The sequence below is a fragment of the Panthera uncia genome, chromosome B4, assembly GCF_023721935.1.
Source record: "Panthera uncia isolate 11264 chromosome B4, Puncia_PCG_1.0, whole genome shotgun sequence".
Taxonomy (NCBI): domain Eukaryota; kingdom Metazoa; phylum Chordata; class Mammalia; order Carnivora; family Felidae; genus Panthera; species Panthera uncia.
Genome location: NC_064809.1, coordinates 7037940 through 7053542, shown reverse-complemented (window position 1 = coordinate 7053542; position 15603 = coordinate 7037940). Strand labels below are relative to the sequence as shown.

The following is a 15603-nucleotide window of genomic DNA, read 5'->3' as shown; positions in this document are numbered from 1 at the left end:
CAAGGGCACAGAGTAATTTCAAAGAAAAACGTAAAGATCATGTAAACTTGTACCATCAGAAACTACAATTCCATCTGTGCCTTTTATGCTCTCTGTGTGTCTGGACGACCAGCTAAGTTAGGTTAAGGGCAGAGACCGTGTCTGTTGTGTTTATCGCCACTTCATAGTGCCTATCGCAGGCACGGGCATATAAGTGCATAGGAGACACATTTAAAGAACTTATCTGAAGCGATGACGTCACACCCTTACCTCTTCCGAGCCGAGACCTATCCCGTGATTTCCTTTCCTCCTCTGCCCCTCAAACTCCATAGGAAAACCCACTGAGGCCACCAGGCAGGACTTTCTGAGCCCATAACCTACAAACTTCTCTGCACCCACAACTGCACTCGTCTATGTCCTCCAGTCTTTTAAGGAAGCTTCCTTCTCACCTAGGCATCCTCAACTCTGCAGTTCCGTTATTTCCTTCTAGCTTGTAAGTGTGCTCCCCGCGATCTTAAAAGTCCTGCCTGCCCTTCAGCATCTCGCTGACAAGCTCTCCTATTTTCCAGCCTCACTTCATTGTCTGCCTTCACTTACTCATTCCTCGACCCACTCCAATCCGCTTTCTGTCCCAGCCAGGCCACTAAAGCCACGCTCCCCAGACACCAATCGTTTCCCGATGTCCTGGTATGTTCTGCACTGTGGGTCTTACCACACCTCTTCCTGCTCCTCTACGATGTCCTGACCTTACTGGGCCCCCTCGCCACTCCTCACTTTCTTCACTGAGCTCGTCCACGCCCATGGTTTCAATCGTAGGTTTCACATACATCATGCCTTCAAAACCTCCCTCTCTAGACTAGTGCCGCTGGAACCTATGACCGAAACAGAATATTACCCGAGCATTTTCAACTAAATATCCTGTATATCTCATCTCACCACACGGAAACTTAAACTTACCGACTTCCCTATACAAACCTGCGCCTCCAAATGGTCTCACTTTAGGCAAATGTCTCCTCCATTTGCCGGTGCTTTGGCCGGTATGTCCAATGGTTTTCCTTAAGGCCTTAGGGGACCAAGGGTCACTGGGGTGTGGTCAAAGCAAGACCCATGGGTGACTGGCTAGGGTTTGCATCCACTCCCCCCTCGCCCCCCCAACAAAGAGTTCCTTATGTAACCAAATCTGAAAACCACTCGTTTGGTCTATTTTGTAAACTATTACGATTTCTCTATTTTCCTTACCTTTCTGTAGTATCTGTGGAAGAACAGACAAATATATCCAAACCGAACATTTTAACCCACTTACTATTTGCCAGGCATCGTGGATGGATATTTTTCAGATGTTCTCATATGGGTTTTTTAACAAACACGTAGGGTAGGCGTTACCGTTTCTGTTTTACAGGGAAACTGGATCATATAGGAAGCAACCATTTTTCCTTTTCCTTTTTCTCTTCTAAGGTCACACAAACAGCAAAACTGGGATTGGATTCAGTTTTGTTTCAGAGAATGGAAAACTGCATGAAGTTGCTAAATTTCTTCAAACCTTCAGGGCCATATGGTCATAAGTGATGAGTAATATTCCACATTCCTTCAACCCACAACGCTGTTAATCACGTACTTAATCTTTTCTTAAGCTTCATTTAAACATAAAGCTGCTCTACCTTGAAAAAAAATATTTATTATTATTATGCTTCTTCACACTGTAACTTGGTGGATTCCTGTTACCACGCTACACAATAATTATAGCTCACACTTGCATAGCACGAAGTGTGTTCCATATTCGGGATCCGATTGGCTCTTCAAACTCTGCACGGTGGGTGTGGAAGGTATTGTCACCCTCGAGCACGGGGGACTAGAAGGATTAAGTGGTTTGCCCAGAGTTTACAAAGTTAGTAAATACACTATCTACAGGTAGGCCTCCTGACACAGGTAGGCTCTCCCATGCTGCCCCTTGACTCTCTGCCTCCCACTTGGAGTCCTTTTTGCTGGGAATGCTGACGTCTTACACGGAGCAGCTACTCGCTTTCTCTGTAAATGTCTTTTATGATGAATGACATATATTCGTGAGATGGCTAGCGTTGGTTGTAAAATATTTTTTCTCTACAGAAGGCTAACTAGTTTACGTGGAAATTGTGGTTGCCGTTGGCCTCGACTCCATTCCACTCAACTGGCTGGGTTTTTGATGCTGTCTTAAGTAATTCGTCAGAGTAAGAGAATCAAGACATGGTTTGCTTATGACCGACCGTTTTAAAAAGTTAAATGGCACAACATGCAAAAACAAAACGAGCAAACAGAAACAGGTACATTTTGTGAGTCCAATTAAAAGCGGTAGATACGTGCTCCGAAGACAAGAGATAGTTCGTAAACTTGTGGAATGAATGAATGATTCAGAACACGTTACCTCAGTTCCAAATTCTACCTGTAATGGATGATGCGGTGAGCACATCATCCAGGGACACCTTTGGGAGTTAAAGCGGGGGCTGGTATTTACGCCACAAAAAGTGTGTAAACTGCTACTGTCTCGGGCAAACCAGGACACCTAGTAATCCTACCCTACGAATACTTAAAACCTTAGTTTCATTCTTATTCTTAAAGAAGCTGAACTTAAACATTTAACTTAAAGACAACATTCAAGCAAGTACAGAAAAAGATTAATGAGGATGCTAATAATACATGGGGAAATACAATTCATACGGGAAATACAATTTCTACATTAGAATGTCATGCCAGACTTTGGTTTACATTAACTTTACCCAGGAAGCTCACCGAAATAAAAACAAAGACACCTCCTGCGTTCACAAAGTAATTTCTCGCGTGGGCTTTCCCAGAAATCAATAAGCTAAATGACAATTATCTCGATTCCTTAAACCACACGCCTCATGCCATCTTCCAGTGGCGCGAAGCCAAAACCTGGGGACGACGTGAGCGTCTAAGGGTTAAAATAAAAGCAGTGCACTTGAGAGTGAGCGGAGAATTGGGGCGCGCAGAGCATTTACAGTGGATTACTAAGCTTCCCAATCCACCAAAGAGCAAAGTCCAGTAATAGAAGACTCCTTTGTAGCTAACTAAAAATACATTGTCAGTGGATTTGTCCAGTTTTATGTATAAGCAATACTGCTTTCACCTGAACTAATACTAGTAGTCATATAAGCCCCTTATTGCCATGTGCTGCATTTTTTTTGCTAATCTTCAAGGATTTAGCTTCTTTGCCACATACCTCGGGGCACCAACTGATAAAGCTCTAACTCTCCATTTTTCCAGGACACCAGCAGTGCGGCCTTGCAAAAAATGAAAATCGCTCAAGAGATTTAAAGGGGAAATTTATTTTTAAAATCCTGACTTGAAGCAAAGAGGTGGATTTTTAAAAAGCTTATCTATAAAGAATCAGTTTAAATTTAAATTCTATCTTGGAACTCTTTCATGCATTCCAGCTTTAAAGTTTATCTTCTGACAGGGACTTTCTGCAAAGGTAATGGGCAGCTTTGTCAATATAATCTGGCCAAGTTTTTATTTTCTATTTTTTCAACGTTAAACTTCTTTCATTTAAAAAAAAAAATGTATGTGTGCTAGACAGGGTAGCAGCAAGTTCAGTAAATGCTACATCAGATCCCCATCTATGCTAATGTGTCAGAAAAATATCCAGAAACAGCACTGACGAAGAGCCAATGTTGATCATCTAATGTTCTGGATGCAGAATTAGGGTGGCTGGTAAGCACTTTGTGGTCTTTCTTACCAACTGAGGTCTCTACATTAATTCAACTTAGAAACAAATTCTAAATACCGATAAACTGTTTAAGATATGAAAAAGACAGCCAGAAGAAGTGCTATGGTGTGGTTAGGCATGACAAGTGGAATCCAGTAAGGACAACTGAAACAGAACGCAGGCTCTCATTAAGCGCTCACGTTCATTCACACAAAGACTTGGAGATAGGTGGCCTCCGGTAAGCGTCTATAAATTCAAACACACTCGTGCAAACGTTAAGCTGCTGGTTTCCTCTTGGAACGGACGGAGACAAGAAACAGGAAGGGAATATTTCCCCCTTTTCGCTGGATTATTCTTTTTACTGTAAACCCTTCATTTCACTAGTTAATCATGGGAGCTGATGAGAAAAGACTGGAAAGGAGTCCATCACCCTCAACAGAAGGGAAAACACTAAGAGCCTTTTGTTAAAGGCCAAACCAGTAAGACTGTCTGTCATCCTCCACATAATAAACTATTTTCAGTCAATAAAAGATTTTTGAGGGCAAATGCAAAGGGATTTGGGGACAGGTGAAAGAAACATGAAACATTTTAATTGTGCCTATTCCTGAAGTCATTAAAGCACAGAGGACCCCCACTGCTGGTGCTCTAAAATATGGTGGTCGAACAGGAGCTCCCTAAGGTCTCTTCAGGGACTAAACTTTTCCAAGATCACAGTTCACCTTACTCCCGAGCGTGAAGCCCTGTCTGTCCCTCTCGTCAGCTCCGTGGGGGTGACCGGCTGAGAAGGCCATTTTGGGTAACAAGCACACGGGCTTTGCTCAGACAGAGCTGGGCCAACTCCCAGCTCTTCAAGCCACCAGCTACAGCAAGCTACTCAACCTTCCTGGGCAGTTGCCTCCACTCAAAGCAGGAGCAACACCACCAAACCCTCCGGGCTGTTGGCAGCCAAATTCTGGCCAGGTCTGGCGCTCGTATGAGCTCGATAAACAGCAGTTACTCTTATCATTTACTATCTGAGTTAGTTCATCCAGTAGCTGATGTTCGCCCAAAACAGCATCATTGATCAGGAGCATAAAAACCGGGGGAATCCTTTATGGAATTTATGAGCTTTTTGCTGCAAGCAGATCTCGATCATCTGTTGGGCCCATCAGCAACATTATTGATTAGTTGTAAGGAAACTCTGGAGAGTCATCTTAAATGACACCAACTGGTCTTCACTTAGAGTCTTCTATGAGAGGGCAGAAAAGGAGGCCTTTACAAGCCGAAAGTGTCTTGGAGAAGGTATGAAATTATTGTTTGTAAGCAGAGGTAACCCATACCTTATGCTGTATCTTGCGGTCTCTTCCGGGTACTGAATAGAGAGACAGAGGGAAGGGAGCAGAGGGCCTGAGGGGTTTGAAGAGGCTGGTGCAGAAGTAGGAACTTGTGGGGCTAGAATTGAGAGCCACGTCCGTATGCCTGCCAAAGCCCACGATCTTAGCGGGCCAGCACTGCGGGTTGTGACATCATCATCTTTTGGAGGAAACTCTCCCAGGCCTTCTCAGATCATACTCGAGAGCATAAAAACAGTATTGCCAAATCTGACGGATGGATTTTGGCTCCTGTCTTGTATCGGGTTTTATGTACGACTGTCCACTTCCACTAACAAATAATGAGACATCTTCTTATTTTTTTTCACAGCAATCCTCCTTCCAAAAACCACTTAGATGCCAAGAGTAAATTTTAATTAAAGTAGTCCTGGAACATTCATCTAAACTTCAAAAACCCACAGTCACTAAATGAAGTCATGTAGTGCATTCACCGACAGACGGAAATGGACACTGTAACTGCTCTGAAATGTACCGTTACCTTCGTCACTGCTAAAGCTACCAGGGGGATGTTTGTGACTAGGCAGCAAAATTGCTCTTAATACATTTTCCATAAACAATTAGTTTGGTTCTCTTTTAAAGAGGTGAAAGATCAGACCCGTAACCCTGACTGGCGTGTACTATTGCACGTAACGGGGAACAAAGACTGTGCCTAAGCCACTATATTTTGGATCACTGCCCCTTCTGGAAAGATGATCTTTCCTCCTGATGACGCACCACTAAGCCGGGGGGCCTTGCACACATTATTTCAATTAATCCGTTTTTTATTTCACGTAGGAAAGTATCGTGGCTAAGAACGTCAATTATAGCATCATCTCACAGCCTGGGATGAAATCGCGGCTCCTGCTTACATACTTACGAGCTGTGTGATCGTGGGCAACCTGATTAGTCTCTCTAGGCCTCAGTTTCTCATCTTAAAGTGATAACAATTATGGTCTCTGCCTTACAGAGTTGTGGCAAGAAATTAAACTTACGTGTAGTGTCTACCTGGTGTTTAGCCTCCAGTAATTCCTCAGTAAATATTAACTATTACTGTTTTGCTGCTTTTCAACAAGTGTGAGTTACCATAAGCCCACTTTAAATAAAGATGGAGTACCTAAGGAGTAAAGAAACTAACAAACATGCTCGGGATCTTAACTCAGACTTGCTGGGTTCCAAGCCCGAGGCTCCTTCAACCTACCGGCCGATCTCCGTTCAATTAACGGTATCTTCACTGGTTCCTGTATTGATAAATGTGGGTGTGGTTGGTAAAAAGGTTTACAGGAGGGGAGATGTTTTTATCAAAAGAATGCCCTGGTTGGCGGATCTGGGCCAAGGTCTGTGAGGGTGGCTCCTGGGAGATGGTCAGGGTGAGGGCAAAGAAGGACACTGTGGTCCTCATCCTTGTGACAAGACATCTTCTTGGGGAGACTGAGATGTGCCTTAGTTTGGTCTGTGGATATGTAAGAGAATTCTGAAAGCCTATGTAACCCAATTTCAGGTATACTTTCATTCACTCCTATGGCCTGACACTCGGGGAGGATTAAGTGGGGCTGAAAAAGCAGAAGTCAAGGTCTACGTTAATGTCTCAATTTCCCCACCCTGTCAGTGGCATCTGCCCGGGCCGCGCGAGCTTTTATCCCTTCCTATCTGCACGAAGAGCTGAACTTTAAAAGGTGCCAAGGAAGAAGAAATAATTTTCCAACACCGTAAGCAGAGCTGACTCGGCCTGTCATACGTGAGTTAGCCGGTCTGGTCCAAAGCAGGAGCAAGCTCCAGGTTTCTACCTTTTACGGGCGGATTCGTGAAGAAATAATAACGCTTGCCTTCACCATCAGCGTCCTCTCCCTTTCCTGGGCACTTACTTATGTGCCAGACACGGTACTAAACACATCTCAGATGTAATCTCCTTTAATCCAGAAAAGTAACTTGCCCAGCGTCTTACAGCTAAAAGAAGCCAGGATTTGAACTCAGGTTTAACTCCAGAGACAGCTCTGTTTATTCTTTTTAAAGACCTCATAAGACAGCCAACTGCTATACATTTTTATCTTCTGTCATTTATCTGAGCCGTAACCTATCCGAAGCGTTACAAGGGCTCGTATTCTTCTGTCAGGTGAAACCTAGCAGGGAGTCCGAGGGACTATTCTTTCCCAAGGTCAGCTAGAAGCTGAGGAAAGGCAAGGATTGTCGCTACAGATCTAATCCGACGGGCTTCACTCAAATTCTCAGTGGTGGCTGAAACAACTCCACTGACTTTCCAGAGTTAAGGCGGGACTGAAAGGAACGGAACCCTCTGTGCCCCGCTGAGGGCTCGCTCTGAGCTGCCCCCGGGTGGCCGAGTGACCGCCTCCCGCCGGGCGACAGAGCCTCAGCAGTAAACATTTCGAAACCGTGAAGAGGATCTTGGTGCAGATGACCTGGCTTTTGCTGGTTGTGTGACCTTGATCTTGGACAAGCCAGTCTCCTCAGACCCAGTTTCTCGTGCACAGAGGGTGATGGCAATATACCTGCCGGACCTCAGCCACAGGTGTGTCAGGAGGAGACAACACGGTTCGAGGCAGTTCCAGGAGCTGCACACGAACCACATGATGATAAGATGACTGTTAAAACGGAAACGGGAGCTGGAGCTCTGTGTCTGGTTGACTCGCTGATGTTCAGTTACGAGTATCGGCATTTCCGTTCTACTTCTTTACATTTTAAGCATAGCCAAGGGGTACAGAAAAAGAACAAAGGCAGGCAGAAAAATGTGAGAGCTGCCATTACAGCCTGTCAGCTGAACTAATTTTTCTAGGTAAGTTTGAGATTTTAAAAAATTGCAGAAATACTGGTAGGTAATAGATCTGCCGGATGTCGAATACATCTTATCTTATTATTGGAAAAAATGACTGGGTATAATTTTCTGGCCAGCCTCCGAGAGGACTGTTTCTAGAAGGCAGGGGAAGGATCTCTGGGAATCTGTGGGGATGCCACCACGAACCCCGAGACGCTTTTTAAGAAAGTTTAAAAGACACTTTCCAACCATCCAGTCAAGCACTGTAATCCAGGGACCATGAGCTGAGGAACCAGACCATAGAGAGCAGAGGTCACATTCTGGGCCCAAAGGCTTGAGGCCCCAGTTTCTACAAAACCGCGGGATACGTATCGTCCTCTTGGGCTGTCCTCTACGGAAGCCTGATTTACTCACATCGTAAACTATCTGGGATTATATTCTGCCCACCAACCAGGCTGCCTGATCAGCCCAGGTTCTCAGAAACATGTCCTAATCTTATTAAAGCAGAAAAGAGAAGGATAAGAGATGCCGCAGAAAGCAGTGAAAGGTCCTAACCTTAAACACTCTGCAACCACGGCCCACGGAAAGGAAACAGGAGTCCTTACCGAGGGGCTCCACGGGCCTGGCTGTCCCCTTAAAATAGTGCCACAGGGTGCGTGCTCTTAGGAAGATGGAGGCTGTCTTTTCTGGGGGGCGGGGTAGCGAATATTCGGGCACAAAATAGTATGCAGTACACCTGATGATTACAGAAATACTATTTACAGATTTTTTTTTTTTTTAACTGGCAGGGATTCGTTACCATGCTTAATGAACAGAGGGGTTATAGTCTGCGATTATAGGTTCCTCCTAGGCTATGAATTTGTTAACATGTTTCAGCACGGAGGGGGCTTGATTACAAGTTTGTGGGTCTTAGAATTAAAATTCGATTCAATTCCATAACCACGTTACGAATCTCCTCCCGGCTAACTTACGGGCCATCTGCCTCTGAGACGCAGCTCTAACTGCTGGCTTTTTTTACCTGAGTTTTGCCACAGGACGGTGTTCAGACAGTGCCAGAAATGGAAAAGTGCTTACTTTTTCATGCTTGTGTTTCTCCTTCTCTTTTTCTCTCTTCTCTCTCTCCCGCTTCTCTCTCTCCCTTTCCTTCTCTTTCTTCTCCTTCTCTTTCTCTTTCTTTTTCTTCTTCTCCTTTTTGTCCTTTTTCCTCTCTTTCTCCTTAGGCTTCTCTTTTTCCTCCAGCAGTTTCTCAGGAAGCATGGAGGACAAGGCGGGCAGCCCGGCCGGGACCCTGGCGGCCGCCGCGGGGCTGAACACGGGCAGGGCCGCGTCCTTCGGGGGCACCACGAGGGGGGCCGCAGGTGTTCTCAGCCTCTCCTCCCGCCCCTTGTCTTTAACCTTTTCCCGGTCTCTCTTATCTTTGTCCCTCCTGCCTTTGTCTCTATCTTTCTTCTTATCTTTATGCTTCTCTCGCTCCTTCCGTACCATCCCATCTTTCAATCTCACTTTTGCATCGACTTCCTCAAATTCTTTTATTTTAAACTTATAGGGATCCGGCTCTTCATCTTTAAGAAATTCCTTCCACGGGTACCTGGCTTCCTTGCTGCTCTCCTTCTCCTTCTCTTTCTCTTTCACTTTATCCTTCTCTTTACTTTTTTCCTTGCTTTTGTCTCTTTCCCTCTCCTTATCTCTCTGCTTCTCTTTCTTTTTCATTTTGGTCTTCAGTTCCTTTTTCAACTTCCTCTTGACCTCCACGGAGGAGGGCAGTTTGGCTTTCTCCTCGTACACCTTGTGCAGAGGTTCCGGGGTGGGAGGGGAGACCGAAGGAGAGGAGATGTAGGGAAAGCCGGGAGGCAGATTTGCAGGTGCTCCCAGTTTTGCTTTCCGCACCACCTCATCGATCGACGCATCCATGGTCCACGAGTTGTCGGAACTGGAGGCCCCACCCGAGAGGGGCAGAGGGGTGGATCCTGCCTTAGGGACACTGTTGGAGGAGGTGGAAGCTTTTGGAGTAGTACATTCCGCACCTGAAATTCTCTTAGGGCTGGTAAAAATGTCTCCTTCGGATTCGGATCCCGAAGAAAACTCGAAAGGGTCTGGCTCTCGCTCGGCGCAAGCCCGTGCAATCACGGCATTGATCGAGTCGTCGATCGTTCGGTCCGTCACGACCGCCTTCTTCGGCTGATTCTCACTGTTGAGTTTGCCAGCATCCGGGGGCGTCTGTATTTGTTTTACCTGAAGGGTTTCTTTACTAAGTTTTTCACTTATCGTAGCGGAAGGAGTCCTGTTTGGTGTTTCGGGTCTGACAGGTGCTTGGGGAATATGAGTCACAACCTTGGGACTCTTGGGGCTTTTGGGGCTCTTAGAGCGTCCAGGAGACTTCTTCTCTTTGGATACGGTTTTTGGTGACCGAATAGGACTTCCGACCATTGCTGGTGACTGCGCAGTTTTAGGTGACTTAGTCTTCTGTCCCGGAGAACTGGTTTTAGTCTTTGCTTTAGGTGTAAACGATTTGGCTTCTAATGGTTTTGTGATTGGCATTTGCGATTTTGCGACCGGAGCCAACATCGGTGGCTCTGGTGACGGAGGGACTAGGTCTGTATTGTCCTGCACGTGGACCGGAGAGAGCATTGGTGGGATCTTTTGGGTATTGATTGAGCTGAGGGGTTCTCGGGCTTCCAGTAATACGACATCCAGGGTGTCCCCTTTAGTGCTTAACAGCCGCGGTCGCTTGACGGCAGGCATTTCCTCAGCTTCCGGACTATCCAACGGTCTCTTACCCAAGAAATTCTCATCATTAATAATTTCCTCCTCCTCCAATTCATCGTCTTCTTCCAGGGGAACCTGCATGGCTTCTGCTGACGTACCCCCATCCGTGGGCACCTGCTCTTCCTCCTCTGGCAAGGGAAAAGAAAAGAGGTGTTACTGGAATATTTTAAAGATCCTAGCACATGAGAACAACGCTTCAAACGTGATTTCTAGGAAAGAAAGGAGCTTATGGACGGCGTTTATTTAGACAGCAAAGCGGTAGATCCTCAAGGATCTTCCAGACTTGCACGCCATCATTCTTTGAAGAGTGCCGGCCGGTGACAGCAGATATACAGACTGTCGGTCTCCTGCTTCCGCAACTCTTTTCCTGGCCTCACCGAACACCGTCTTTCTCCCTCTTGTGTAAGCTCGTGCATGTGCGCCCGCTCCCCCGCCTTCCCCCCCAACACACATACATTATCTCTAAAGATCCAGAGATGGATTATTGTAAGACTCCTATCCTCAGAAATGACAAAAAGGCGTACCTACTTTTAGGACCCCTATAACAAATGTTAATTCTTGGAGTTTAGAAGACGCAAGCCTCCAACCTGGATATGATTCACCACGGTTCATGTCTTCTGCTTTGCTTGCTGATGTCAGCACTTTGAGAGAGAGTGTGGTGCAAATGGCATATATCCCGGCTTTGCCATTAGCAAGACGCCGTTTCTGCTAGCATTCCGGCACTACGGGGCAACGGGCCTTGGGCAATCTCTTGACCCCCTCAGCCTATTTCCTGACCCTTCAAAAGGGACTAATGGCACTTGACCTGCCTACTTGACCGAGTTGCTTTAAGATCACGTTATTTCTTTCTACACGTACCAGCTGAGCATGTCACGGTTCAGCAGGGGACGCAACGTATGTGCATAGCACAGGGAAAGTGACCAGCACCAGAAGACAGACGAAGAGTGACCACGGGTCAAACAAACAGATTACTGCAATGCTAAAGACCTACGGAAGACTTCACGAATCAGGCAGTGCTTTGGATTTCCAGGGACCAGGAAGGGTGAGCACAGGGGGGAGGAACAGATGACAAGGAGGCGGAGATGGAAACGCCAGGGGGGTAATCTGCCGGGCAAGCACGGTGCAAGTGGGGAGCGGCGCAAAGTGGGCCCGCTAAGCTTGCCTCCAGATCCGAGCAGCTTTGAATTCCAGAAAAACTAAACCATCTTTCCTCTGCTGGCCGTTCAGACCTAGGGAAGATGTTTAGACAAGGACGAAAAATCTCAGGGTGTATGTGAACAAATGATTCTAGCAGGACCATATACGATGGATGGGAGGGACCACTATAATGGAGACGTGACGAGTCAGAAGTTGCTGAAATGATGTAGGTAAGCGACGACAGGGTCCGAACAGGAGAGTGGTAACAAGAGGAAGCAATGGAGGTAGAGGACATTTTGAATACAGAATGAACGGAATCTAATAAATGATGGGGTCAAAGGGTGGACGAAGGAGTCAAACACCATTTCAAGGCTCTGAGCCCCGGTGAGTGAGCAGCGCAGTCATTAACGGAAAGAAAGAAAGAAAGAAAGAAAGAAAGAAAGAAAGAAAGAAAGAAAGAGAGAGAGAGAAAGAAAGAAAGAAAGAAAGAAAGAAAGAAAGAAAGAAGAAAGAGGATTATTAGTTAGCGCAGTCCCTAGACACAGAGTCGGGTGGACAGTTAATGATGTCTAACACAAGACAAATTTGAGACATAACTACTGTTAGCAGTCCTTGAGAATGACACTATCATCCGTCCAGGTACCTGAGTCAGAAACGTCATTCCAGACCACTTCTTTCCTTTGTCTCCATTTCCACACTGCGGACACGATTTCCTACTGCATTTCCTTTAATGTGCTTTCCCCGCGGCTACTGTGGTTAGTTCGTTAGTTCAGATCCCCGGCGCCTCTTGTCTGTACTCCTCACTAGTCTCTACGCCTCCGGCTCCAGTCCCGTCTTTCACATTGCCTTACCGAGGCCACAAATCCGAGTATATGACTTCCTGCATTTTTTTTTTTAATGTTTATTTATACTTGAGACAGAGAGTGAGACAGCACATGAGCCGGGGAGGGGCAGAGAGAGAGGGAGACACAGAATCCGGGAGCGGGCTCCAGGCTCTGAGCTGTCAGCACAGAGCCCGACGCAGGGCTCGAACCCACAAACTGTGAGATCGTGACTTGAGCTGAAGGATGCTCAACTGACTGAGCCACCCAGGTGCCCTCCTGCATTTCTTTTTAAAGCTTTTTTTAAAAAAGTAATCTCCATATCCAACGTGGGGTTCGAACTCACCACCCTGAGACGAAGAGTCGCCCGCTCCACCGACTGGGCCGGCCAGGCGCCCCGGATGACTTCCTGTCTTAAGGACCTTTCATCGGTCCCTACTTTGCAAAAGGAGCTCCTTGGAGCCTGGAGGGTTCTGCGGAACCCCTCTTGAAGCACCACACAGTATGGGCCGGGTCCCCTATTCTCTATGAAATGGAATGGTTACCCGTACGGTTCTGTATCTTACACGCTGAGCTGCCACAAAAGCTTTTGTTGTGAGGCTACAGCAAGGTGAAAACCAGTATGCTAAAATGTAAAATCAACCCCATTTCCCCGGCACAACCTATATGGCGCTCCCTCATCTGACCCCGTCCTGGGCACTCTGCCAGCCCAGCCGCGTGGACTGATCTGTTGCTTGAGGACACACAGCGGCGTGTCACTTTCGCAGCTCTGTGCATGCAGCTCCCTTCGCCCGAAATGCTCTGCCCCCTGACATTTGGTGACTATCTCTTCTTCTTTTTTTCACGTCTGTTTATTTTTGAGAGTGAGAAAGAATGAGAGCAAGCGGGAGAGGAGCAGAGAGAGAGGGAGACACAGGATCCGAAGCAGGCTCCAGACTCCCAGCTGTCAGCACAGAGCCCGACGCGGGGCTCGAACTCACCAACTGCAAGATCATGACCTGAACTGAAGTCGGACGCTTAACTGACTGATCCACCCAGGTGTCCCGGTGACTATCTCTTCTCAGCCTCCGATCAAATGCTCCCTCTTCCGTGACACTTTTTCTTAGCAACTAGAAGTGACCGTCCCCCACCCCGTCCCCCACTTTGGGCTCTACTGTATTCTGGTTCTACAAGCAACAAAGAAAGTCTAGAATATTTACTATCTGGCCCTTTGCAGAAAAGTTTTCAGACTCCTGTCCTAGATTTACACTATTCAGAAGATTTGAACAGCCCCTTCCAACCCTATCTTTATCAAAATGACAAGAGAGACTTCAAATCCACTAACTGCTAACAGGCAAACATATGAAAAAATTAGAAGGAGGACAGCTTTAGGATATTCTCCAAGTGAAGGAATAAAAAATTTCAGAGTACTTACTACTGTTCTATTTCTAAATTGCAAAGAACCTCCTCGTACCTGAGAGAGGTTCATAAATCCCAACGATGCCAAAGCAGAGAGAGGAAGGTTGAGCCCGGGCAGCATAATGGGCCCGTGGAATATGTTGAAGTATGCCTTGTTCTTCTGATTCTGGAGCTGAATCCGGATCTGGATCAGCTCTGGGAGGGTGAGTCCCCCAGAGAAGGCCTTAGGAGGACACACTGGGAGGGCAGAGGGAGTACTCTAATGAAAGCAGTTCCCAGCACGGGAACTCCTGGACTAATAGAAAAATAGTTATAGGTCCTCCAGACGAAAGTTTTGGCTTTTTTTATTTCTTTATTTTTTAGCTAGAACAACTAATTAGAGTTCAATTTTCAAACTACTAAATAATAATGCTGGCCAATAACAGAGATGTACGTTGTAAGGTTAACCCTGCAATCCTTTTACAAGAAGATTAAAACAAAACAAAACAAAAACAAAACAAACCCAAGTCGCCTCACTCTAATCTCTCGAAAACCGTATAACAGCGCAAGTCCACAGTTGGCATCTACAGGTCAAGTGGGTATCACTCTGCCATCTGCCCTAATAACTCTATCCTGCCATGAAAGCAGCCCAGAGCTGTTGGGGACACTTTTTCAGGATAACGGATATTTTACTAAGGGAAGCCAGCTCTGGATAAGTATTCATGTTCATGCTGCTAAAGGTATGATAAGGAATTATTTACAAAACTGGTATTTTCAATTCTGCTTGTGTTAAAATCTGGCTAATGTTAACAGCGGTAAGACTTTTGATTTGATTATCCTTTGTGTGAAAATTTATTCAAAATGATGATACCTGTGACAACTGATCATTAGTACTGTCATTCTTCAAAGAATACCATCAATTATGAGATAACTTCTACACTTCTAGGAGAGGAAAAAAAAGATACTGACAATAAGAAAAAAAGACATATGAAGAACCATACTTAAAACCAGTATGGGAGGGAAGCTTTATTTAAAAAAAAATGTCGGGGCGCCTGGGTGGCGCAGTCGGTTAAGCGTCCGACTTCAGCCAGGTCACGATCTCGCGGTCTGTGAGTTCGAGCCCCGCGTCAGGCTCTGGGCTGATGGCTCGGAGCCTGGAGCCTGTTTCCGATTCTGTGTCTCCCTCTCTCTCTGTCCCTCCCCCGTTCATGCTCTGTCTCTCTCTGTCCCAAAAATCAATAAACGTTGAAAAAAAAAAATAAAAAAAAATAAAAAAAATAAAAAAAAAAATTAAAAAAAATGTCAAGTTTCTGGTAAAAGTTCATGTCCACCATCAACAACCTTATTCTTCACGTAAATTCACTAAAACATAAATGCTGTAATCCAATCTAAGGAAAAACCCGCCACATTAAAAAGTAACTTTTCATTCCGTCAGAGGCTTTGCGTATGCAGAATGCTTTCGCATGTGTCAAAAAAGGGGAAATGATGGGAAATAATGTGAATGACTCGGCACAAATTTATCACCACTGTCAGAAACGCAACTTAAGAGAGATACTTAACTGGTAGCAGACTATCTCATAACAGAAAAAGAGGGAGGTGGAGGTCTCTCAGGGATCTCAGAGTCTTCTCATTTAAACAGCCAACGATTCCAAGCCAACATTTGATTGCAAAATTATTTTTAAACTTCTTAAAACATTTTATCTTAGA

General features: G+C 45.7%; 1 protein-coding gene across 2 annotated transcripts in view; it reads right to left on the bottom strand.

Moving 5' to 3' along the window:
• The window catches only part of TAF3 (TATA-box binding protein associated factor 3), a 181425-nt gene that overhangs the window by 37119 nt on the left and 128703 nt on the right, over window positions 1-15603 (bottom strand). For both annotated transcript variants that reach the window (XM_049626781.1, XM_049626782.1), the window contains exon 3: window positions 8870-10689. In XM_049626781.1, coding sequence (XP_049482738.1) covers window positions 8870-10689 — 1820 coding nt within the window. The remainder of the gene's footprint in view (window positions 1-8869; window positions 10690-15603) is intronic.